Genomic DNA, 26900 nt, shown 5'->3' on the forward strand with positions numbered 1-26900 from the left:
ATGGAGTTTTTAACCCTTTCTCCAGAGATCCGCTGCTTTTCCGAATTACTTGACTCTAGTGACGGTGATGAAGAAGAAATGCTAATACGTGAAGAAGATTTAGAACTTAATCCTTTCGATGGCTTGCCTTATTCTTCCCGTTACTATAAACTTATGAAAGAAAGAGAAGAACTTCCAGTATGGCGAGTGAAATACACTTTTATGGAAAGTTTGCTTCACAATCAAATTGTGATTGTGGCAGGAGATGCTAAGACTGGCAAGAGCTCTCAGGTGAGTATTAGGATTTTTTTTTTTTTAAGAACATTTAATATCATATACTTTTCAGAATGTCTCTTAATATTTTACTAATATCACAGATTTTTAAAACAGAAGAAAAATTTGCATTTAATTTACTGTTCACTGCTATTGTCCTTTATCGATATTAGGCACATTAATATCCAGACTCATATATTACTAGTATCTGGTTTCAATAAGTAGTGGGCTGCTTTTATGCTGAGTGCTGTTTTGTATTGCAATATAATAATTTCCAGTTCTCAAGAGCTGAGCTACAGTGCATGCACATACTGCTGCAGTGACGTTTAGCAGTTCTCGGAGCAGACACAGATGCGCAGCCGTGTATTGTAACTTGAAGTATTAAGGCCAGAGAGGGAGAGTAAAATACAAAAGGTGGCAGAAGATTAATTCAGTCAACTATAGAATTAAAATATATATATATGCTTATACATTTAAATTACTTTCTTCAAATACTTATAAACAGTTGACACGATTCACGTGTGTCTATTACAAGCTGTTATTACTTAGGTGATTTCTTTTAGGCTTTTGGATAAGTTGAGCACTAAAGAATACCACATTTCAACCTGCGATTGTCTGATACAGTGTTATGAACAAGTAACAAAAATCTCAGAACTACATCTTTTTATGTACTAAATTTATAAATGCCAAGCTCCTGAGCACTGAATGAAGAACACATTCATGAATAACTACTGTATTTTAAAATTTGGAACCAAATATACACATAACCTTAGAAAAACTCTGTGTAAAATATTCTTGTATCTACCAGCATGTGCACTGTACATTTTTGTTTTGTTTGTATATCACAACATCATATCTCAACTTGAATACCTGTCTCTCAACTAGATATTTTTCAAACTTATTACAGAACATATCAGCTAAAATCCTTGCGTACTGAAGATATGGGTGCATTTCCACTGACTTTAGAGAGACCAGGGCTTAATCTAAGTACTTTACAAATTATTTCAAGTTACTTTAGTATTTTATCAGTAAATCATTCCGCTGGCAACTGTTTTGTTCAATTGCAGAATTTTCTTGGCTCTTCTATAGTCATGGCTAACTTCATCATTATAACCTCATCATACACATTGTCCTCACTCAATTCATCCTTATTCTAAACTGTTAAAACACTAACTGCTTTTTTATTATTTCTTTAGTATGCCAAACAATAATGTCTTTCCATATAGGGGCCTACACATTTATTTGTGCTTTGTTTTCTGTTTTATTTGGATTTCAGCTTCACTTTAACTCTGGCAACATATTAAAAGAGGAAGTAAGGAAACAAAGATGGACAAGAAACATCGCTTCTTGCATCCCCTATCTTTTGAGTGCTCAGCTAAAATACATGTCAGATGTTATACACTGAAATGACATGCATTAAATTGGTTGCTCTCTCTGGATCCCCTTTGATTAGTTCCAAGTTTCCTAGTTTTCAGTGGCGCATTGCAGCCTTTTCCACTTTCATGACATATACGTACCAGATGCCACAGAAGAAAGTTAATTGAAGTTAGTGGCTGTCACTCTCACCAGGCTCTGCACTCTCACCCCACGGATACAGCCTTGCAGTCTAACCCATCCTCGGCATATAGTTCCTCCTTGTGTGGATCAGCACTAGAGTGAGGAGATGCACATGGTTTCCCAAGGGGATTAATGCACATGCTAACAGAGGAATGATGGCACTGAAGGGAGTATGCTTTGGTGGACACAGACTTCTCTCCTTGTTTTAATCAGGCTTGTTCCTTTCTACCATTTCCTTCAGCTTGTTTTTGTCCAAATCCAGTTCTCACAAATTTAGCTTTTTGTTGTGGTCTTAGTCTCTCCTCCATCCATGGTCTCTGAGTCCTAGTCCTTCTCACATTCCTACCTGTCTCCTTGTCTGCTGAATCTCAGTCCACCCCCTCCCACAGTGTACTTATCCAGCCTTTCTTAATTTCCTCTTTCTCTCAGTTCTCTATTCCAGTATTTGATTCCCTGATCTGTAGCCTAACTGTTTGTCTTCTAGTCTCCATGTTTGCTCTGCCAATCACAGCTCTCAACTATCACAGTTTCATGGACTATAACATTGTTGGTACAGGAAGCAGAAGCCAGAACTGCTACTTCCCATGTGTTCTTTCTTCCCCAACTAATGCTGCCACTTGTGTTCTTACTATTTGGCTTAATCAACCTTCAACCTTTTTCTACATAGCCACACAACTTGAGCAGGAAGGTGTCCTGCATTTAATCTTGGGATTATGGTATTCCTCTTTGAGGGAGAAGTGACTCCCTCAGGCAGAGGAGAAAGAGTACAGATATTCTACTTCCACTTGCATGCAAGGGAGAGAGCAAGATCTCTCCTCCTCCAGATGTATTTTTAAAATTATAATGTCTAAAATGACATTTTAATGGGAATTTAATCTTGAGACTGTGTGTTAGGCATGGTCTTTCTTGGAAAAGCTACTTTTTGGTCTGTAACAGACTTAGGTATGCACTAGGCACTGCCATTCTCAGTATTTTTGACTGTGGGAAGTTCAAGGCACGAAGGCACAATTTCTGATGCCAAACAAGGAGAAACATATGCAATTTAGTTACAGCAAGACAAAATAGGCACAATTTCAGGATTTTAACTGCAGATTTAGGCATCAGCTGCTTCTTCTTCTTCTTTTTTTTTTTTTTCCCTTCCTCTCTCTTCTGTCTCAATCTTTCCCTGAATATTTTGTCTATCATCGCATAGAAAGCCTAGTGGTGGAGCAGAGCAATGACTTGAACCTAAGTCTCCACATTTGAAACTAATACTCTAACTTCTGGACTATTCTTCCAGTCTGAGAGAAACAGACATATAGAACTTTTATTTAAAACTGATGGGCAATGTGTAGCAGCAATATACAATGCAAGCAAACCGTTAGGATAGTAAGGAAAGAGATGGTTAAATTTTACAATGCCTATGTGGAATTCAGAGCATATTCTTACTTGGAAAATTGTGGTCTAGTTATGATTAGTGCTATATCAGCACCAGAAAGAAATACAGTGGATTTTCAGACAAGTGATAACATTAGGGAAAAAACCTCTAAGGGAATGCAGGACTGAAATAAGGATGGTTATTTCTTAGAGAAAAGTGATGGTCATTCTCTCATTTCAGCTAAGAGCAAATACATTTTCAGCACAATACACAATTAATTTTTAGAACTCCTGTCAAAGGATATCACTGAAGCCAAGATCTCAGTTTGTCTCAAAACACAAATACCCAATAGGACTGTCAAACTCTGCTGTAATAATATACATAACAACCTAAGTCTGTTACCTCAGTAAGCAGGGAAGAATTTTGACATACATCATATGCTGAAATATGCGTGTTCATGACCGGGAATTAGGAGAAAACTTTCCTGCAGGTAAAGCTAGAGGATAACTTACTGCTGCAGGTCTTCTCATCACCTTTCAGAGTCTTTGATGCTGGCCACTGATAGAGATCACATATTGAACTAGAGGGATCATTCTTCTAACTGACAATTCCTATGTTCCTCCAAAAGAATTGTTATACACCTCCTGGATACACAGGAATCTTTTTTAGAGTAGCGGGTCCTTACTCCACCTCTTGTTGACTGTAATTTATACAAAGCAAACACTCTATGATAATAAACTACTTGCTAATGACTGCCAGCTCTTTTAATTGTTCTAAAACAAGTTTAACAAGATTTAACACTTTGCTGGCTCTTTTTAAAAGATTTTTAAAAACATAAATAACAAATAACAATTTTAAAAACATAAGAAAAATTATATGTAGCTGATGTTGCTGCACTTAATTTACATATGATGATTAATTAAAGTAGGGGGATTTGAAACCTAATGTTTTCACTAAAATAATATTCATAAAGATATTTTACATTCTCATGACAATAACACACTGATTTAATATTTTCCAATATTGATTTCCTACTGTAAACATAGAAATTAGAGTGCTACTGCATAACTTTTCAGAGCAGTTCATTTTCAGCTAGCTTTGTTTACAGACTTAATTAATCTGAAATTACATATATTTATTCTAGCATTTACCAGTTTGGAATCGTCTTCTTCCTGGAACACATTTCTTATGTCAAGTTCCTGAATATGATTTAGCAAGGACAGGTTTACTGCTGAGCCAGCTGAGAAGCCCTTGCCAGCAACCACACTAACACTGTTGGATCGAGCAGCAGAGATACTTGAGAATGACACTGTCAGTGTTACCTACTCCCCAGGGGCCAATTCTGTCTCTTTCGCAATACATTCAAACTAACCTGAGTCCAGTTGAGAAATTCCCAAATCCACCTTTTAGTTCATGTCACTCCAACTCTTGACTGTTTAAGAGATTCAGAGCCCTGACATTGATCCAGGCAGATAATTTCTGTCAGGTGCAGCTCATCTGCCAGTAGTCAGGCAGATGGTAAGAACCAGGTGCTCAAGCTGATACAGCTCCTCCATGCAAATTCCAAATTGTCTACTTCTTTTGCATTACAGTCTCTGCTAAATGTGTTAAATACTGAACGTATTTGTTTTCTTATTTACTTAAAGATTCCTCAGTGGTGTGCTGAGTATTGCCTTACTGTCCACTATCAACATGGTGTAGTCGTATGCGCCCAGGTGCACAAGCAGACAGCAGTGTGGCTGGCGCTGCGTGTAGCTGATGAAATGGATGTCAATGTTGGCCACGAAGTGGGGTATTTTGTCCCATTTGAAAGCTGCTGCACAACAGAAACTGTCCTGAGGTTTGTATTTGTTTTTTAATCCCTTCAACTTAAAAGGTATGTTACCATTATTTGCAAGGAAGCTGCAAAAGTTACAGCTGACAGCACTTGAGTCCTTAGCTTTTTATTACACTACTCTACTAACTCTGTTAGCTCAGAGAACCTAACAACCACATGAGAACATTGCTGTAGTTTTGAAAGACTCTTGTCTTAATTATGGAAACAAAAATAGCAACACTGCATTATAAAGTTGTTTCTAATATTGCAAAATGTAGATATTGGATTTTGGTGATCAATCTATAAACTGCAAAAGGCCTGAAAGATGTATTATGTGCTAAATCGCAGTAAAGACTTTAAAAGGGTAATGTTACGATCAATGCAAAACTTGATTAGGCACCTTAGTAACTGCTGTATTATTCTAGCTTTTCTTTCTCTCTCTCTTCTGGTACAGGAGTGTTCATAACCATAAGAGAAAGTGAGAAAATCTATCACAAAATAAAGCTGGAATGTAAAAGCAATCAAAATACAGTCTACTTGAGATGGAAAAAATCATGGCTAGAAAAGGGTATATTCAGTAACAAAAGAGAAATCATTTAGGAGGATTTTTAAGGGATAAGAAAAACACCTAACATGTTAAATATGGGCTGACAGCAGCAACACAGGGATTCTGACTTTGAGCCACTCCAGAAGTTAGTAGAGTTCTATCAAATTACTTTCTTTGGCTCCTTAACATGGCAGGAACAAACAATAAAATCTAGATCACGAGCCTTGCCCCCAGCCACATGAGCTCACACTGATTTCCAGTGAAGCTGAGGGTACTCACCACTTCTGAAAACCCACTTCAACAGCTCTTCATTTTGCACGTCCTTTCTCTATCATGGAGAACTGTGTAACGCTCCTCCTGTAGCACACCTTCCCGCAGCTGCACGTGATCTGAAAGGGAGATGAATCCTATCCTCTCTTGTATGACAAAACCTGTTTCAAGAAGATTCAAAGTCCTACTGAGCAACACAGCAAAAAATAATATCCTTTTAAAAGAGTTTGTGTGGTAGGAATATTATGAATAACAGTGGAGTTACAGTATGAATTAAGCTCTCATCTTGGTTCCGGCACTGCCTCAGTGCGTGTGTACACCTCCTTTTACCTACCTAAAAGTATTAGTTCCTAGCTCAAGGATTAGTTACGGTATGCAATATGCATAGATAGTTTGGAACATGAAAAGCAATATAAGTCACGATCTTAAGGTACGAGTATTTCTTCTTTTGCCTACAGCATCCTTTCAAGCATAGCACCATTTAGTGTCATTGACTTTCACTGAATTTTCAGCCATTTAAAAATAGGTTTAAAAGCATAGTTCTTTTGAGACTGTATTTGAAATATAACTATAAAGTAGGCAGCAATTGTTCTTATTAAACCTTTCTTGTTAGAACAGAAGGAACAAGGTCTTTGCTGTCCCCAATACCCTGAATTAATATTATGCAATCAAATCTGAATATTCCAAGACATTTTGTAGTTTTCTGCTTTTATGTTGCAGATACTGTACAGAYGATATGCTACAAAGGGAAATGATGTCTGTTCCTCTTCTGAACTACTACGGAGTCATCATCTTGGATGATGTGCATGAAAGAACTGTTTCAACTGATGYATTACTTGGCCTTCTTAAAGTTGTCTTGGTATCACGACCAGAACTGAGGCTGGTGATACTCACTGCTCCTCATATGTCCAGCAAACTGCAGAATTWTTATGGTAGTGTCCCCTTCATAAGAGTGGAAAGCAAACACCGCACAGAGGTTGTATACACTTGTGGCATTCAGAAAGACCATTTTCTGTCTGCACTAAGACTGCTCTTTGAGATACACCATACAAAAGAGAAGGGTGATATTGTGATCTTCCTGGCATGCGAACAAGTAAGTTTCTGATTTTAACCRTTCTGATTTTAATCAAGAAACAGTTTACATTTGAGTTTTTATATGGCCTATAAATATCTTGTTGCTGGTATCTAAGACACTGGACATTGCCATAATAGCTCTTATCACTTCAGGTTCTTCCTGTTACCCTACACAGATGCTGTGGTATGCATACTGCTTTACAATAGATGTAGCACAGACTAACGCAAGGAACTACCAGATTTTCTGTAGTCTTAGAKAAAGGCCATCACTCTTCTCTGCTATGTGATATGAAAAGTAGCAAAGGCGGTATACTGTGACAAGGGCCATCGATGCAGGGASCTAGGATACTGTAAACTGTTCTGGCATTGGGTATATCACAGTGTTACCACGTTATCACTGTTCTGCAGTAATGGACACATGTCCCGTTTGCATAAATGCCCCATTTCACATGAATTTTTTTAGCTTAAACCTGCCTACAAGTTCTTTCCATTTGCATTTTYATTTTTGGCTGCAAACTTCCCAACCGTTTGCGTACTCAAATGTCGCTCTGGAGGCGTTACAGATAATCCTGGTTATCAGCACAGATATGTCCATTCTGGACAGTGGCATCTCTGAATCCCTGAAAATAGCAGTGATACTCCAAGTTCACTGCTCTCAGGCTTTCACAATGATCAGGTCCTTCTCAGAAAATTTTCACAGTGTTCTATAGCTGTCAATCCAATCTGTCCATCACTTGTATTCAAATAAACAGTTTAAGACTTGCAGTAATTATAAATTGTTATTATTTTTACTTCCCGAGAGTGGCCTTTATCCTTTCACTTTGTACCATTATATCTGCTTTAGAACAACAAAGTGGCTGAATTCGTGGACTGAGTTTTTAAAGCTGCTGTTCCATTAACAGCTTAAGAACATATTCTTGACTTTATTAATCTTCACAGAATTTATTAACACATAAGAAAAAAAACCAATAGAATAACTTCACAATTTTTATATCTCCTTCAATATAATAGTTAAGGTAAAGTAGGCAAGTTTCTGCATACTTTGATTTTTTTTATATTTTATTCAGATTAGGAACATAATAGCAGTTTCCAAAGTGATTCAAATAGGGGCTCTGCCAGTTTAATCCTTCCAGTGACAGGGGACAGTAAGGGTATGTCTCTGTGCTGACTGGTGCAGCAGAAGGGGGCTGGAGCAATGAYTTGCTGTGATCTGTTGTGACTCTAGGAGCACGTGGCCATAGCRCATCTTCACCAGCAATGCAGCTCACAGCAGCTGCCAGTCTCAGGTGCACACCATGCATGCACAGAGAGCTAACTGCTGGAGGACATTACCACCCAGGGCACCCCACTTGCACAACTTCATCCATGAACTTCAGCTCCCCCAGAAAACATTCTGAGGACACCAGGGATACGATAGATTTGCAGTAAAAGAACTCCTCTTTAGCCCTAAATCACCGATGTGGATATATACCCTAAAAGTCCTCTGTACATAAAGTTTAGTTCTCAGCCTTGCTATTACCATACTATATTTATGTACATCTGCCTTCCCCGGAGGTTGGTTTAGCCATGATTAAAGCTAGAGAAAAATGTTTAGAAAATTGCACAAGAGAAGATGACATTTCAAAAAACAGTACAGCCATTCCCTGGTCTAYATATAGTGTGATGCAGTTATCTTGCCCATAATTCCATTCCATTTCTTTTCTTCGTTTAATTTAGATAATTCATGTTGGATTTAGTTGTTGCTATGGTTGGATACATAGTTAAAATTCACTTTAGAATAAATAAATGGGTTTAAAATTTACGGATTGAGATTTGTTTTTAATATTCATACAAATTTTTCTCCTGATTATAGGAAATTGAGAAAGCCTATCAAATTATCAGACGAGAAGAGTCTAATTTAAATCCTGACCTTGGAGAACTCATCCCAATTCCTTTATATCCCACAAAAAAAGACCTCATTCCCAAACCAAACCAAGATAAACAGAAATGCTGCAAAAAGTACAGAAGAAAAGTGCTACTAACCACAAGTTTTGGAGAATCTTTGGTTTGGATTAAAAACATAACATTTGTCATTGATGTTGGAGTTGAAAGAAGAAAGGTTAGTAAAATAACCAAAATCGGTAAGCCAACAAAGAACTATGCACAGATTTTTTCAGGGCAGGGGAAAGGGGCAGGGGCAGGTAATTAATTGTTGCAGATAGTTTCTACGGGATCAAGTATTTTTCCATTCTTAAGCCAGATTCCCCAGCATTTTTCCAAATTCAAACTACCAAAATATATATAACTATTTCACAGACATCTTATGTGAAAACAAAGTAAGAAAACACAGTCACCTCCTAAATTCAGTCAGCAGACAAAATTTTCAAAAATTTCTAAAACCAGAATAACACTCACTGCCAAAACTGCCACTCATTTGGGCACCAAACCAATTGCATCACACATCGTAAACCTTAGTTTTGCCCCATCAGTTATAATTATTTCTTCAGTATTGCTAACAGTGAAATACAATCAGTTCTTGGCTATCTATTGGCGGATTACATGGCTTTATGGATTAGCCACATCCGTTTTTTCCTTAACACATCTGCAYGCAGTGAAGTGCCACAGATCACATAACACAGGCCATGACGTTCACACAGGGACCCGCTTCTTTTTAAGCTGCTTCTGCTCCTTCCAGATATGTGCTTGCAAGGTGCTCAGGTCACATACCAAATGTCCAAATACCTCAAAATGCTGCAACTCATTGAAATAATCTGTWACCATACTTAGTTCATTTAAATATGTCCTCAGTTCTTGTTTTCCACCCTACATTGGGAAGGACTAGTTCAGCAGCAGAACTAAATCTCTTCTTTCTTTGTTTATACAAAACTCACGTGAAGCCCTAAGGCATGTGTGATTGTGTAGAAACAATCCTTATACAAACCAGAAAACTGCATTACTGCGGACTTTGTAAATGTCCTACTTTTTCTACTAGTCAAAAGAAATATTCCAGTAGTAGGCAACAGAAATGAAGTAATACAGTTGCTTTATATAATCCATGATCTAATCACAAAAATTGAAGTTAACAGTTCCTAAACTTTTGGATTAGGGATTATTAATCCTGATTAGCCTTGAAGGTTAGGTGTCGCAGTCCGCGGGAGTGACGGGAAAGAATCATACGCACTCACAGAATGCAGGTTCAATTCCAACTTTATTCGGCAATTTGCCCATCTTATATATGTTTGTGCAGTCGTACACTTTGCTAGGCCAATCACCATGCAGATTATGTCACAGGGAGCCAATCATGGCACCGATCACGCACGCAGCGGTCATGCCTTGTACCTTGCTACTTATTTAGCAAAGCTATCTTACCCTTAACCTTGGTTCCCACTGGCTTCTGCTAGTTTATCTGTACTTTCTCAGGATGTATCATTTCCAGCTGCACCAGTGTCCTTGGTGGACTACTTCAAAGCACGTAGCAGTGGCTAYAGCCTGAGGCCTAAGGCTTCAGCAAATTTAGCTACTAATGCTAAGCAAGTTGTGCTAAGCAATTAATCCTAAACAGTGTTAGTTCCATGMTCTATATCTCATATAGATTATTGTTCTGAAGCACCGCAAGGGCCCCAACAGTTAGGTTAGGCAGAAACTTGGGAACAAACACTTTCTCACATTTTCATTGCAAGAAAGTGTGTATTGCACTGTCACTTTTAAGGCTTTTCATTTTGGGGTGTGTTATAAATTAACTCAGTCTCAAGTCAAGGAAAAAAATTGTCATCCTTTTTTTCTGAGAGGAACTAAAGCCTAAAAGCAGTTTTCAATTAGACTATGCATAACCTAAATTATTGCTGAAACTATAGCTGTTTTCGATGAATGAATGAACCTCACTTCCACTTTTATCTGTAGCCCAAAGTGAGATTCAGTGTTTGCAGACTTCCGTGAATCAAAATATGAAGTGATGGAAACTAATTTGTTTCAATACATTCCTGATGGCCTTCAAATCGCCTCTATCAATAACACAATTTGTACCCTTTAATTCAATTACTTAGTCATAGCCATTGAAAATTAGTTATCTAATACTCATTCCTCAGTGATTCAAATTGACATTCAATCCATATGGCTGAAAGTCAATTCAATGTAGAGGGAACAGATGAAGTTACGTGCAGAAGGAAATCTCACYTAAGTCTTGTAGTTGGGATATATGCTGAATTTACCCAGTGGGAAAGAAATTTCATCTGTCCCCTGCACTGAAGCACACTTTATCTTTTTGAGCAAAATTCTGCTTAAAGTAGACATGGATGATACAGATAAAATGACTAAAAAGTTGCCTTATCTAGATGTTGCGTGTCTTGCTATACACCACAGAAGCTTAWGGACATCCTCTGCTGGTCATGAAAGTAACTCCATCAGCTCCTTAATTTAATCAAAACAAAGGCTGAATTAAGAAAAATTACAACGGGGCACTGTATCCCTTTACATCTTTGTTACAGTCCCTGTTTCCTATGCTGGATTGATAGATTTCGGCATAAGACAAAAATCTGGAGTTATGATAGAACAGAATGTTATCAGACAGTATCAGGACTTTGTCATAGGAAGAAATAAATGATCTTTCTGGATGTTTTTCTTGATGATACCATGGATACAGTACATGTTTTGTGTTTTAGCAAGGTGCATTTCTTCAGAAAAAGACATTCATCTTAGAATATACTTAGAGCAGCTATTGAAAAACTTAAGTCTCTGTCAATTTATTGAAGTGCTGACTGCTCTCATTTCAGAGGCAGTGAAATATGTAGTATAAAAAGAAATGGAACCGTTACTACACATTCTGTAAAATAACCTAGACAAAAATTCAGTACAGACCATTAATATTTGTGTTGTCTGATGCTTAATGTCTCTCTCATTTAAAGGTATACAATCCTAGAATCAGAGCAGACTCTGTTATAACGCAGCCTATCAGCAAAAGTCAAGCAGAGATGCACAAACAAATTCTGGGAATGTCTCCATCAGGYAGAATTATTAGCTCAAAATTCAAATTCATTAACCTAAAGTAATAAYAAAATCAATGCAACGATTCAAAAAATAAGGTAATTTTTCCGAAATGTCTTCCAGGAAAACTCTTCTGCTTGTACCCTGAAGAATTTACATACAAAGAAATGAAACCACATCTACCAGCCAAAATACAGGAATCAAACCTAACTAGCATGGTTCTCTTCCTAAAGAGGATGGATAYAGCAGGCTTAGGACACTGCGACTTCATAAGTAGGCCAGGTAAAGATGATGCGGCTATCTTCCACATGTTTTATGCTTTGCTGTTATTTAAAGATTAATTTTGCTGTTATTCRCAGTGCTGATTTTAACAAATAGGACGTACTTGCAATATTACTGCTCCTGCTTTTACCACTCACCTGTTAGAAACAACAGTTCTGAGTGCAATAGTTGCACTTGGAAAAATTGTAGTGTGTGAACTGCTTGCTCTGAAAAATACCAGAAAGTATCTGAATGGAATTGAATGAAAAAAAAAAATCATTATTCAGAATATCTTCTCATCTAGTTTTCATATTATTTTCCTGGAGCCTACAAAGAAAATTTGGGTCCTATTGTACAAGGCATTGTACAGATATCTAACAAAATATACTCCTTTAATCAAAAGTGTACAGTCCAAATAAACTACTATTGTTACCTAGGAGATACATTTAGAGAAGATCAGCTTTGTTCTGATCCTCCAGCATCTCCTTTCTCAAATTTAAAATAAGCTGTTGCTTAAGGATAATATTATTTATAAAAATAAATGGAAATAACTTTCAAAGCTAGGCAGAGAATACTCTTAACTTTGAGGTAGAATGCAAAGAAAGTGGTTGCTTTTTTATTTTACTGAGTTCATTTTTGTTTTATTTCACTAAAAGGATATTCTCCTTTGTTCTGACCTACCACAAAATCCATGTAACACTGCAAATTCTGCTGTGGATTTGAAGCCAGTTAAAGTCAGAAAAATAATACCACTGATTTCATTGGTTTAGGGATCATGTGCCTTTAYTGCTAGCTTTATTTATGATAATTTTCCAGTGCAAAGAGGAAGAATTCTTGCGTTGTCCTCCTCATACATATACACAAAATTAGAACAATCACTTGTCCTCACCATGTCGTGCATCATAATTAATCAGTAGCAAAGAGTTTAATTTCCACTGCTGGGTGCTGTGATAGATTCTAAGTGTAATTTTTAAGTGGAATTTGTTCTACTTTGCCCCTGTGTGGCTGCCTAGTAGAAACATGTCTAGTACAAGTGTGAAAATCTTTGCCAATCTGACTGGTAACTAATGCAAGACAGAGGAGGATCAGATGTTACCTCCACTCCTGACTCCAGGAAACCTTCACAGAAAATGGTTATGGAATACAGTTGGCTTCCATTCAAATCTAGAAAGTGTTTCACTTAAAAAAAAAAAAAAAAACTAAAATATATTAATATACTAATGTTTTGAGTGGATATGAAGAAAGTTGTTCTTGAGCAGTCAAACAAATTAGTAAAGTTACTTTAGGAAAAGCATTCATTATTTTTGGATTTAAAGGCACAATGGAGACACGGTATTCAGGAGAAAAGGTAGAAGCATTTAAGGATTTCACAGATGTAGGAATTTAAGTTTTGTCTGTATTTTTGAGATAATGCAGCTGAAGAAGCRATATTGCTGATGTGTACAAAACTGTAAAGGCATCTGATGAATGCATCAGTTTTACTTGTACTGGCATCAAATACGAAAAAGTTACTGCTAACTAGAGGACAAGTGCAAGCTCAAGGTATTGAAAAGTTTGAGGCATTATTGTAAGAGTGTGAGGAATGTTAGAYAAATTATTGGAATAAAGAAAAAAACCCAAACACTGTGGGAGTTAACTGAAAGGAGGTGAGAAGGTCTGTAGAATTTCCTGGCCACCTTCCTGTCCTAAGGCCCTACATAACTAAACATTTTAAACACTGTTTTGATTGTCTAGTAGAGCTCTTCCAGTTTATCCTAGGATAGATCACACAGAAGTGTTGCCCTGTAGCTTTCTTATTTTCACTTATGAGTGGGCAAYCAACCACCTTCCAACTAAACCTTAAAAAACATCCCTACCACAATTCTCCAGAGACAACTGTAAYGTTCAAACTATCTGAATACAGACGGTTTGAAATACCTGATGTAAAATACTTCTGTCTGACAGAAGTAGGACTACCGCTGTGAGCACATTTACAAAGGGAGATAGTTATTTTACTAGGCCAGCTGACAGAACTCAAAACACATGCCAAGCGCTCAAGCAAATAAAATCTTCTTCTGACCCTGTATCCCCCCTGCTGACCACCTGATCGATGGTCTCRACCTGGAAAGTCCACGTTTTCTTATTCTGTACTGAGACAGCCCTGACTTGCTGCACACACTCAATTCCACGCAGGTCAGCAGCGGTTACCTCTAGCAGAACCAGGCAGTGACTTTAATGTCACATCACCCTTGCTGCCCGGCTCCAAATACTGCTGATACCCAGCTGAAAGGAAGCCCTGACTGATGCATCAATAGCCATAAGGCCAAAAGGATGCAAGGCCAAAACCTTCCTGGATTATGTACTGCAGAGGAGTGTTGCAGGGGAGGCAAAGAGCTATCAGAAATGAAAAGCGTCGAGGCCTCTCTTATGCAAAGGATGCTAGCTTCCCTAGAAGGCTACGTTATCCTTGCTGCAGTCTGTCTAGTTACATAAGCTTTCTGTAATCTGCAGTGAGGAGGGAGTTTAAGGAGGAGGAGGAGGGATTTCCAAGATGGTATATAGGCCTAAGTAAAAAAAGGTGAGCAACAAGCTCATGAAATGAGTAATGAGGCTAATGAGGCTTCTCTGACCCTAAGAAAACTCCTGTGGAGAAAAGTTCTTATTTACTACCAATGTACACAAAGCTAATTTGTCCATCCTCAGCTAAAAGCGGTATAAATTCAACTGGACAAAAACAAAAACAAAAAGACATGGTAGTATTTCTGTGCGCTCTACTCATTTGACTTGCCCAAATAAGCTGCTGTTCAGAATGTACAGATACTGAAAACATAATCAGCCTTGCAACTACATTTCTCCCCAGCATAGCTTATCCTGGACTTGACTATTCCATATCTCTTCAGCTCCTTGGACCCAATTTCCCTTTAACTAAAGGGAGCACATGCATAGCAGCATCTCCCATATGCCACTCACACCAAAACAAAAGGCCACAGGCTTTGCTATGAATCATTCTGTTCAGTTAACATTCTGAAGTTTTCCTTGCAATCAAAACAGATGGAGGTATATTCTTTTTTTTTTTAATCTAAGGAGAATTTCTCCTAAACAAAATAGTATTTTCACTGAGGTGTCAGAGCAGTGTATGGACATGAACTGGTGAACAGAAAAATCAGAAGTACACTGAAACTTATCAAAGAGAAAGCAAGGTGCATAATATAGCAAGAATTCGGAGAAGTACTTTACAGTCCATTTCCTATACATGACAGTAAAGACTATATAGCAGATAAGAAACAGAAATTACATCACTAAAGTATTTTATTTCTGTTCAGCAACAATATGCACAAGGTTTTTTTCTGCTGTTCTTTGAGGAGAAATAAAAGCATGGATTAACTCTGACTCATTACTGCATTATGAAAGCAACAAACATGTCAGGTTTACAGCTGCTGCATTTAAGTCATGCTATAATCGCAATGAGCAAATGCGGCAGACTTGTTACCCTTTTTAGAATTCATGAGCCATATGAAAATGGATTTGGCACTGCACTTCTGAAGTGCATTATTTGAATTCCTGTGCCATTATAATAGTGAGGTCTTTACATTTTTATCAGTTAATCAACTAGATCTTTATTGTGTTATATAATGGGACAAAAGAACTCCTTTCCCATAAATTGCAGCAACATTATGTATCATTTTGTAATTCATTGGAAAAATCCTTATTTAAACTATGCAAATCAGTATAAAAACTAAGCCATATAAAATTTCCATAAGAAAATAGTCAAGGTGAAAGCAGATGGCAGATTCTGCATTCATGCAGAACTATCACAAACTATTTTCGGATTAAAATCTTTGTTTGTGGTCACAGATGCCATGACATTTGAGAGCTATATTATAATAACTCCCTGTACACTGGGAATATATTTCTAGAACATCCACAATATCATTTCAGACTATTTCAGAGACAAAGTTTGTTTGCACGATCTTTTATTAGAAGCAAACTCTGTCAAAGACGAAATCCTGTATAAGGTCTGCTCGACAGAGATGTCTTCAAGGCAGATTCGTTATCTTAATATTAATGTTTTAACTTTTGAATTCAACTAAATAGCATTATGTATCTCATAATGAAAAGCTTTCTGATAGATAACATAGACATGCCCACTCACTTCATATTCTATACTACATAAATCAGTGGAGGAACGTACGAGGAATAGGAGGAGGTAAGGACCAAACAACAGAAACACAGGAACACAGTAAAACAGGGACTGGGCAACAGCGCGCACCGGACACTTTGCAACTCTTAAGCTCTGGCCATACCCATGGGTCAAGAGACTCCAGGAACGGGTGCCAGGGCAGTGTGTGTAGCCCAGCACACAGCATGTCGCATGGAGCCAACTGCTTAGAGGAGGGAGCTGCTACAACTGCCCCATCAAAGGCATCCCACAAATGGGAAGCTGTGCCCCAGTACTGTTAAAGCTGGACTACTCTTATGTTATTTACTAGAGAGTAACAAAAGAAACTAAAGTGATGAAATATTTTTACACCATCATGTAATATTCTTTAAATTACACACTCTTCTCAGATATACTATGCATTGCACAGTCATCTACATGCTTTGAGCATGACACAAAGCAGAGAGAAAACTGACTTCACTGAACAGTCAGTGCTACCCCTGGTGTGCGACTATAACTCAGCGTATTTGCATTAGACTGGTCAGCCTCCGTGCTGCCAGTCCCTGTTGGCAGAAAAGCGCAATAGGGACTGTTACCAGCCAGCTTGGAGGGGGGAAGAAGCAGCATAAGGGGTAATGGAAAGACTGAAAAGCAAGAGAACAATAGTTATAAGATTGGTAGCATCAGAGCATGGCAGATTCATAAAAAAAATCCTACCTCAGAGTTACAGGGGAGGAATAAAAAAAATAAAAAAAAAAGAGAGAATCAAGATAAAGCTTGCAGACTGAAGTTGGTCCTAAGAGACAAATACTCCAAGAGAAAAATTTTTGCATAATTTGAAGAAAACCTGGCACTAGATTTCTCATATCTTCAGTTCCTTATCCAAGAAGTAAAATTAAAAAACAATGACAACAGAAAACACCATACTCTAGAACTAGTCTCCCCGCAGTAATGACTTTGACAGTTCTTCATACTGCTAAGCCTAACAGAAACTGGAAAACCTATTTCATTCCTATCTCTAATATTCATTTATTATGGAATGTTGGGTAAATCACTAAACCATTTGCTTGCTTATGAAACAAGAACAACACCTTATGTATTTATTTTATCACATAGTAAGGCTTACAATTTCAGTCATTTAGGAGTGATACTGCAAAGATTAAAGGCACAGGTACCTTTAGAAACATAACAGTCTGGTTTGAGTCAAAGTTAAAAAAAACTGTAAAGTTAAGAATATCATCTTGTAAGTTGGCTTGAAATCCTCTGATAAATGATTTAAACACGAAAAATAGTACTTAGTTACATATTTGCTTTATAAAGGCCACAAATGATCAGGAATAGGATCTGGATGCAAATAACACTGGCAAGATTTCCTTGGGAGAAGTCCAGAGCAAATAAGTAGCCAAAGAACATAGGCAATGGAAAGGAAATATCAGATAAGGAAATACCTTTCAAACTTCCAGGGATGTATTGGTAAGTTTTCTTGTTGAAAGTATGGAACATATCTTGAAAACTTCTTTTTAACTTTGCTTCTGTGAAAGCAGCAGTTGAGTCACAAAGCTTTGCAGTTTGCCTTGATGGGAGCAGTAGCTGGCGTTGGCAAGCAGCCCTGAAAACAATGACATTTGCTTGTTAAAAATCACTGCAAGACAGTGCAAGTCCCTATTCTTTAAAGTAGAGCTTTCTGTATTTAAACATTTATACTGTTATATACTTATGTATGATAGGTTTTATTTAAATAGGAACAATACCATAAAGAATTACAAACGTTTGCCATTTTTACAGTGGCTTTTTATTGATCGAGTTTGTGCCTCAAAATGCAGAGTAATATCTGAAAACCCTATTCTATTTTTCATTTTATTACTGTTCCTTCACCTGCTTAATCTACCTTTACTATCTTGTCCTTTCTAACACAATAAAACCTTTTTTTAATATATAACACTCCTAGCAAAATCAGGAAGCAATTTGTGCTTCTAAATCTCAAGGCAACTAAATCTAGGGCATAAAAATGCAAATTACTGATGTTATCAGGGGATTGAAATCAGCTGCCATATAACCATATATTTTGTAACTTATAACACAAACTACTTTTGTTGATTTCTGGAAAGTAGTTTTCCATGATTTGCTAGTAATTACTGCATATCTGAATGACCATTTTACTCTCCCTGTATTTTCAATCACTGGTATCTATTTCCTGTCACTGACTCTTATTCTTCATCAGCTGTTACTTTTCATTTCTTTAAATGTCCAACATACTTCCTTCTCAGATGCTTTTGCTTTTGCAAGAGCTCACCTTTTCCCACATTAACCTTCGTGTGCTTGATAATAAATGTTCTACCTAGATAGAAATCCTTCATGTTGTACAGTCAGGGATGTGAATTCTAATACTAAAATAAAACAGGTCTACAGTTTTTTATAGCAATTTCTATATTCTTGAAAGGATTTTAATAAAAATAAATACTAAATGTTTTTAAATTAAGTAGTCACAACACTGTGTCAGATTTACACATTGGAGAATTTCTGTAAAAGCTCACATAAGGAGAATTAGTAAAATATTTTTTCCTTCAGACATCAGCAATGGAAAAAGTTAAAAATAACAGGTGTTTGCTTGCTCCCCATTTTACTTTATTCCTTAATTCATTATAGGCTGTTAATTACAGAGCTGAGTGATGGCAATAAGCAAACAGTACATGCCGCCAATGAAGAAAAAACCCTAACTCACGAATTTCTTGCAAGAAGGCAGGGTGCCTGACGTGTGGCCTTACGGCTAAGTGTAACCTACTAACTTCTTACAGGCTTTCTTTGCTTTTAATCTGCATGATGAGGAAGAAACATGTCAATGACAGGTTTCCATTACTAATGTTTTCAAGCAACAAATGTTTTCTAGTCATCTATTAATGAAGATACAGGTGCAAATATACACTGCGTGTGCTTTTTTCCCCCCCTGATTTACAGGTTTTTGGACATTAGTACACAAACTGAGAGCAGCCCACAGAAGTCTGAAAAATTGCCAGTGCAGTCATGAGGTTCTCAAAGCTGGCCACGTTTGACTGGGGAAGAGGGCCAAATCCTGTTGTAATGGAATTTTTGCCACCAACTTCAATGGGATTAGAATTTAAGTTGTTACCCACAAAACACAAAGGGAAAATATTAAAAGGCTCTTAAACTGGAATAAGAAGAAAGTTGCTGTAGTGATAGGAGGGCAGTTATGAATTTGAATGAACTGGCAGTCATAAAAAATATTGACCAGGACTACCATCAGCAAAAGCTGGATTAGAAATCAGTTGGGAAGAAAGGATCTTCACGCTGCAAGTGTTCCCAAATTTCCACCAGTGTCTTTGATGCTCCAGCAACTACTTTTCAGAGACTGTGGGCTTGGCTGCTTCTGCTCAGCTTTCAGGGTCACTCTCTTTAGTCACAGAATCACAGAATCGCTGAGGTTGGAAGGGACCTCTGGAGGTCATCTAGTCCAACCGCCCTGCTCAAGCAGGGTCACCTAGAGCACATTGCACAGGATTGCGTCCAGGCGGGTTCTGAATAKCTCCAGAGAAGGAGACTCCACCACCTCTCTGGGCAACCTGTTCCAGGGCTCTGTCACCCTCACAGTGAAGAAGTTTTTCCTCATGTTCAGATGGAACTGTCTGTGTTTCAGTTTGTGCCYGTTGCCTCACGTCCTGTCGCTCGGCACCACTGAAAAGAGTCTGGCTCCATCCTCTTGACACCCTCCCTTTAGATATTTGTACACATTGATAAGATCTCCTCTCAGCCTTCTCTTCTCCAGGCTAAACAGGCCCAGCTCTCTCAGTCTTTCCTCATAGGAGAGATGCTCCAGTCCCCTAATCATCTTTGTAGCCCTTCGCTGGACTTGCTCCAGTAGTGCCACATCCCTCTTGTGGGATATATATGAATATGGAACCATTCTTAAGACTTCTGAACTATCTTTCTTTTTTATTAGCTCCTGAAAGTCTGATGCAGGCTTTGGAAGATCTTGATTATCTAGCAGCCCTGGATAATGATGGAAACCTTTCAGAATTTGGAATTATCATGTCAGAATTTCCTCTGGATCCACAACTGTCAAAGTCGATTTTGGCTTCATGTGAATTTGAATGTGTTGACGAAATGCTCACCATTGCAGCCATGGTAACAGGTACTCCTAAATAATGTCTTAGTGCTTGTTTGTGCTACCTGCCCAAATCCACACACTCTTTCAGGCTGCTGCTGAGGGCAACCCAAAGCCAAACGTTTGTTATTCAAGTCCTGTTTACCTAAAGTAAATGAATATCTTCGGCTGCTTAAGTCTTGACTTTGAATATGCAGTGAAACACAAGTAATGCGTGACTTCACTGAAGTTCATAAATAGCATTGCCTGTGCACCAATTCCATGCTTCAGATACCCCATTAGCTTAGCTTTTGTCAAAAAGCATACAGAACATCTCTAAAATGAACTCTTATCTCATTATATTCATGTACGCTTGTTACAGACTAGAGCAGGAAATTAGCGGGAAGTTCTAATTATAAACAATATTGAACTGTTGACCTACAAGGATTTACTTTGTGATCTTATTGCTCCATTTGAAAATAATAATTTAAAAAACTAACATAACCGTAAGTGTTCACACCATCCTTTCCTGATGGATTACTCTGCTCCTACATGGCAATGTGACACAAACCAGCTGGCCCCAAGCCTTGAACATGTGGCATCTGGAGACAGAACATTTATATTAAAGGTTGTTAACCACAGAACTTCTTTCATTTGATGTGACAGAACATTCAAGTCAACCCATAAAAACCCAGATATTTAAAGCCCGTTGATTCTGTTAGATAGTAGGCTGCAGTTTCCAAAATACAAAGCTGCTATTGAAGTCTTAATATGTCAAAGAGGCACAAAATCAAAGAGTCTAACAAAACAGAAAGGTGATTCCAGGAAAAGTTCAAATAGCAAATGATGACAAGGACTTCTCAGGATCCCACCAGGTAACGCAGGACAGGGCTACACTGAGATTTTGCTGAGTCGTTGTGTTACATAGTAATATTGGCTTCAGTCAGGTTTGGCTGTCTTGTCCTCTCTCCACAGCAGCCTCCTACCCATACAGTACTACTTGCTACTGCTTTCATGACCTAATGCTAATACAGAACTGATGCTTGAGAGTCATCTACAGCTCTAACCACACCTGTAGAAAATACTGCATTGCCATATTCTGCCCAGTGGGAACATCCTTAGCCCAGAAACTGTGGAGGGGTCTTAAGCTGCAAGGACATGAATCCACAGGAAACCAAGCTTCATTAGTTCTGCTTACAGAACACCTTGTTTTTATGCCTAAGCTAGTTTTATTTTTAATAGTGGGCCTGTATTTGTGATAAAAATTAAGGCCATAAAACAAATAAAGGATTGAGCACAGACACATTTTGGTTTTTAAAAAGCTCAAATGTCTCAAAAGACAATTATGTAGAACAGTACCACAACAAAAGTAAAACGTACTGGAGGGCACAAACTTTAACATACAGGAACAAATTTGGGCATTTCATCCATAGATTCAGGGTTTTTTCTATGTTAAAGAAACTATATGCTTGGATTCTGGATAAATGGGACCATGCCATTATGAAGCATCTTTGGCATCTGTCTAGGAGAAGGCTGCTCACCTTCTTTTGTGCTTACAGCACAAATAAAGTAAAATAAAAGATGGAAGGAACATTCATATTAATAAAAAGCTTAGTGAATACAATAGATTCGGTTTTTCAGCATTGATCCAACATTGAAGATTAAAGGGTACTAAGAAAGAAAAAAAAAATCTGGCGCAGTTACCAACCACAGTGCCTTGTTTGTGTCATGCACGTAAGTTATCTTAATAACTACTGGCTTGATTCTTTCCTAAGCTCCCAATTGCTTCTCACACACACCTCTTGGAACAGAAGAGATTGCTCTTACTTGCTGGCGAAAATTCTCACACCCTGCAGGAGATCACTTTACTCTTATCAATGTCTTCAATGCTTTCAAAGAAGCCAGTGGAAACTCCACAAACCAATGTAAGTATACACATATCAGACAAAATAAAGCACACTAGTTACTTTTTTTTTTAAAAAGGAACACTCGTTAGAATTTGGTTCATGAACTCTTTGTGAATGATTCTTTCTAGAATCATTAATTCACAGGGAAGAAGAGAAATCTAAGATTGTAGCCATTGCAAACAGACATTACAATTTTAGTTTCTAAACTGTCTAACAGTAAGTGACCTGGGACAGCCTGACTCATCCAACAGGGATTTATAAGCACTATTACAGTTGCCATCTGAAGTGACATTGAACAAAAACAGAAACATGGTTCCTCCCATAATAGCCCACACAAGACCACACAAGATCCACAACTGTGGAGGCATTTGATCACGCAGCAGCCGTGTAATTGTTAGGGTTTCTTTAATAGGTTTCAGARTAAGAGGGAAGTTTTAGGGAAGAATTTGGAAGATGGGAAGCAACTTTCATGAAATTTACAGAAAACCAAATGAAAGCCAGAATAGGAGAAAGCAACAAGGCACTGGTCTGAAAATTTAACAAGTGGACAAGGAGATCTGGGAATATTCACAAAAGCACAGTATGGACTGGGAGAACGCTCTTTGCAGCAGTAGCTTTGAAAGACAGACATGGAAAGTTCTAGATGTTTTTAATGGTCTTCAGGTCCTGATGAAATTGCTCAGCAACTTATGATCAGCTCTCAGTGAAGTTCATTTGCTGAAGATACAGGCTTTACTTTTGTTGCAATGCATTCTGTAATGCCGGTAGGTCAAAATTGTCAGCTACCACTTCATCCCACCATTCAAAGATGAGTTAAGACATTCAGGATTCAGACCATGCAATGTTTTGGACATAAGATGTTAGATCTTGATTTAACTTTTCATACAGCTCCTCAAGAAAGACAAGCTTACTGCCCTTGCAGTAGTTTGTACTGACAGATTAGCACACAGTATTCAGCGCTAGTCAGAGTTTCCTAAACATCAAAGACTTCGCATACAAGACAGATTTCTCTGATGCAGCACAACCCAGCAGGCAAATGAATATCAGACAGGATCACTGTCGTGACAGAATCTCCCAGGCACGCACAGAGGGTAAAAAGCATTACCTAGCTACTGATCTGTATCCGTGAAGAATCCCAGACCAGCTCATATTCACTGACGAGTCATGTGTTTACCTTCACCCAAACAGGCTGCACAGCACACAGAAGTTCTTCAAAGTGTTTTCCTGTGCTCACTAATCTTGCTCAGGTTCATTTAGCCCGAGTCCAATGCTTAGACATCGTAGCGGTACATTTATATATTCCAAATAATAACGGAAGTTGAGCGTCATCTGATTACCAGTTACTGTGATCTACACCATATGACCAGTTTACCTTATGATTATCGTGCTAAAAAGAAAGTCAATTTTTTAAGGACTCTTCAAATGAATGAAGTGCAGCTTCTCTGCCCCCAGGAGACATTCCTGAGCACCAGCTCCCTTTTCAAAGCAGGACAGCAGGATTGTTTCATGTTCAGTAGCGGGGAACGCTGAAAAGAGGTCCAAGGGAATCTGTTCTTTACCTACTAATGTGTGATCAATCACCAGCACTATGAAAGTGACTGCAGTTCCATATCCTGGCCTGGATCAGAAAGTCTGAAAATAGAGTTGCCAGTCATTGTATTTGAAGCTACTACATTTTACAGACCTAGTAAGGGATTTAGAATTTTAACTGTATCTTTCTGAATAAAAAAATATTCGATAAAACCAATTAAGGATATAAAGTTTTGTCCACAAATGTTCACTTTACAAGCCGCATCAATAAGTCTAAGCTGTCCATACGGCTCTTGCTATCAGAATCTGGACAGCTCTGATACAGCTACTCACTCCAAGATGATTTTAATCTATTGTACCAGCCAAACAACATTTTATAGAGCTGTATCTCTGTGAATAGTACCTATCAGTATGATTGTACTTTAAGCCAAAATTGTTTTTTCCCTCCACAGACTACAGTAATGAGAAATGGTGTCGTGATTATTTTCTAAGCTGTTCCGCACTGAGGATGGCAGAAACTATTAGAGCTGAACTAGTAGAGATTATGAAGCGCATTGAACTTCCCATTTCAGAACCAGACTTTGGATCAGAAGAAAATATACTAAGCATAAAGAAATCTCTCGTATCTGGTTACTTTATGCACGTAAGGGAAATTATTGTGGTTTTATCTTAGTGCATTGTTAACTTAAATTGAACACTTTCAGAGAACTTAAGCAAGGTAATGAAATCTTTTGATCATCACAAAAGATAAAAGACACTTTTTCCACAGTATATGAGACAAACATTTCTGCCAGTTCTGGTCTCTCTGGGGTTCAGCTATCGTAGCATGAAGTCCACACTTAACCGGAAGAGGAAAACTCTTGTCGATATGCCTTTCAATCAAAATAACTCTTAACTCAAGAAAACTCTTTAACTTACACTGTTCTCCCAGGCTTTATTTTATGACCTCTTTGAATATGTTTATGTGAAAATATTCTGAAAACAGAGAAGTGATCAGTTGAATATGTTTAGGTACTCTACATATTTTGTGAAGATAAACAAGACGGACTAATCGTCTACTCCTCCTTGAAAGTTTGCTTTCCTTTATACTAGTATGCTCTACCTGAATACAAAAATGACCCCTCCAAACCACATTACTTCACGTACCCATACATGCAATGTATTTTAAGAAGTCCTGTGACTCTTTAAGAATCTGGCTGCTAACACACAGACACTTTATTAATTAGAAGTAGCCCTTCAAAACCCACCACCAAGGCTCAGATAATATTTACTGTGTAAGCCTGCTCTCRTTTGTCCCAACTGGTGTCCTTTCAGATATACAGATAAACATTTTCCTTAACAGTAAGCCTCATTTCATGGTATCCAAGCCCTAGCTTTCCCACAGAAATTTAGGGAGAGGCTTAGACTCTCCCTCTGAAAGTATATGGATACAAGTTTAAATTTAGTTATAATTTAATAGGCAAAAACTGATCCATGCATCTTGTATATTCAATTAAGTAATGGATAACTCTTTGCCTATTTTAGATTGCTCGTGATGTAGACGGCTCAGGAAACTACTTAATGCTAACACACAGACAAGTAGCTCAGCTTCATCCTTTCTCATCGTATTACAACACCAGAAGGATTCCTGAGTGGGTTCTGTTCCATGAGTTTAGTATATCAGAAGACAATTCTATCAGAGTCGTCTCTGAGATATCACCTGATCTGTAAGTTAACAACAGTGAAGCTCTTTCTTCAGTGATACYTCTATCACTGAAGCATAATTTAAGTCGCAGTAAGGATGTGTAAGTATATTAACAGCAATGCCTGGAGAAGTCAGCTACTTTTGTGACAGAGAAAAAAGGAAAAGAAGATAACAGGAGCTACCTTCTGGTTCTGTTGAGAAATAGTTGCAAGCCTAACTGATTCACTCTGGGTGTGGGTGCTGGAGGGAAAGCAGTAAAATGGCCATAGCAGCAAAGAACAAACTTCATATTTTCTCAAGCAGGAAGATACAGTTGTCATCCCTGGAGTGGTGAAGAAAGAGTTGTTTTGCACACTTAAAAAAAAATAATCTAGTGAATATGTGGAATATATTTTTTTCTTGTTGCCAGTGTTGTTCTGTCACTGTGTACATCTTTGGTCCATTACTGTTTCTTTTAATGCAAAACAGAAATATCACTGACGTCAACCTTTCATATTTCCTAAAGTGTGCCGATCTTTTTAGGTACTCAGTCTCAATGTCTGTCACAGTAATTGTATCAATTCATCCATTTAAAAAAATACCTTACCAGTAGCAAAAGTTTCTTACAAGGGAACATGTATTATAAAGCAAAACTCGAGGAAAAGTTAAAATAGCAGTATACTCATATATTAATCTAGTTGAAGAGTTCTTTGTGCCCTGAAAAGCTATCTTCCAGCCAATCTTTTTCTCAATGTTTTATGGGCCCAACCAGATAAATCACTCCATACAACTCTTTATGGATTCAAGAAAAAACTAGTCTTCCCTTCTGCCAACATCTCTTTGTACTGTGAATATACATTTCACTGGGAAGTCTGTCCTGTCATTTCTATTTCCAATGGCTCTAAGAACTCCCTTTTCATACACTCTTACTGAGCCAACAAGATATTCAGATCCAGAAAAATTACTATTTAATGTATGTTTAACATTGAGAACTGAACTACAATCACCTGAAATATAGGCTGAGGGCATTAATTGCAAGCACACATCAGCACCTTCATCTTGCAGAAAGTTTCATTTTTGAGTTTAAATATCAACTTTGTAGATTATGCATCAGCATGTTGCTGGCTCTCTTGCGCATAAGCCTGGAAATAGCTATATAATCATTTCAAAATTTAATTAAATAATGTTTTGTAATAATGTAATGTAATAATGTTTTATTTCCTCACCAGATTCATGGAGCTGGCACCTCAGTATTATTTTACCAATCTTCCTCCTAGTGAAAGTAAGGATATTCTGCAGAAAGTGATCGATCATTTGTCACCTGTTTCAACAATGAAGGAGGAACAGAAAACTAACTATGACAAGAAAGAATATGGAAAATATCCCCAAAGTCCCACTGAACAAAGATGTATTATTCAATGACTTTTAAATCCAAGTATCATATATTGGATGAATATAAGTAAAAACAGT

General features: G+C 37.7%; 1 protein-coding gene and 1 long non-coding RNA gene across 2 annotated transcripts; one reads left to right on the forward strand and one right to left on the reverse strand.

Annotated features, from left to right (window-relative positions):
- DHX32 (DEAH-box helicase 32 (putative)) lies at positions 1-26875 on the forward strand. The gene is made up of 11 exons (XM_026065604.1): positions 1-270; positions 4813-5006; positions 6520-6892; positions 8726-8971; positions 11754-11865; positions 11956-12114; positions 20187-20378; positions 22106-22255; positions 24220-24410; positions 25292-25473; positions 26660-26875. Exons 1-11 carry the CDS (start codon positions 1-3, stop codon positions 26850-26852), a joined length of 2262 nt encoding a protein of 753 aa, XP_025921389.1. The 3' UTR covers positions 26853-26875.
- Positions 22624-26748, reverse strand: LOC112965999. Its single transcript, XR_003253466.1, has 2 exons — positions 25634-26748; positions 22624-23869 (listed from the first exon to the last, which is right to left on the reverse strand). It is a non-coding gene; the product is annotated as an uncharacterized LOC112965999 (long non-coding RNA).
- Positions 26876-26900: the final 25 nt, after the last annotated feature.

Source organism: Apteryx rowi, unplaced genomic scaffold, assembly GCF_003343035.1.
Source record: "Apteryx rowi isolate R43461 unplaced genomic scaffold, aptRow1 scaffold_23, whole genome shotgun sequence".
NCBI classification, from domain to species: domain Eukaryota; kingdom Metazoa; phylum Chordata; class Aves; order Apterygiformes; family Apterygidae; genus Apteryx; species Apteryx rowi.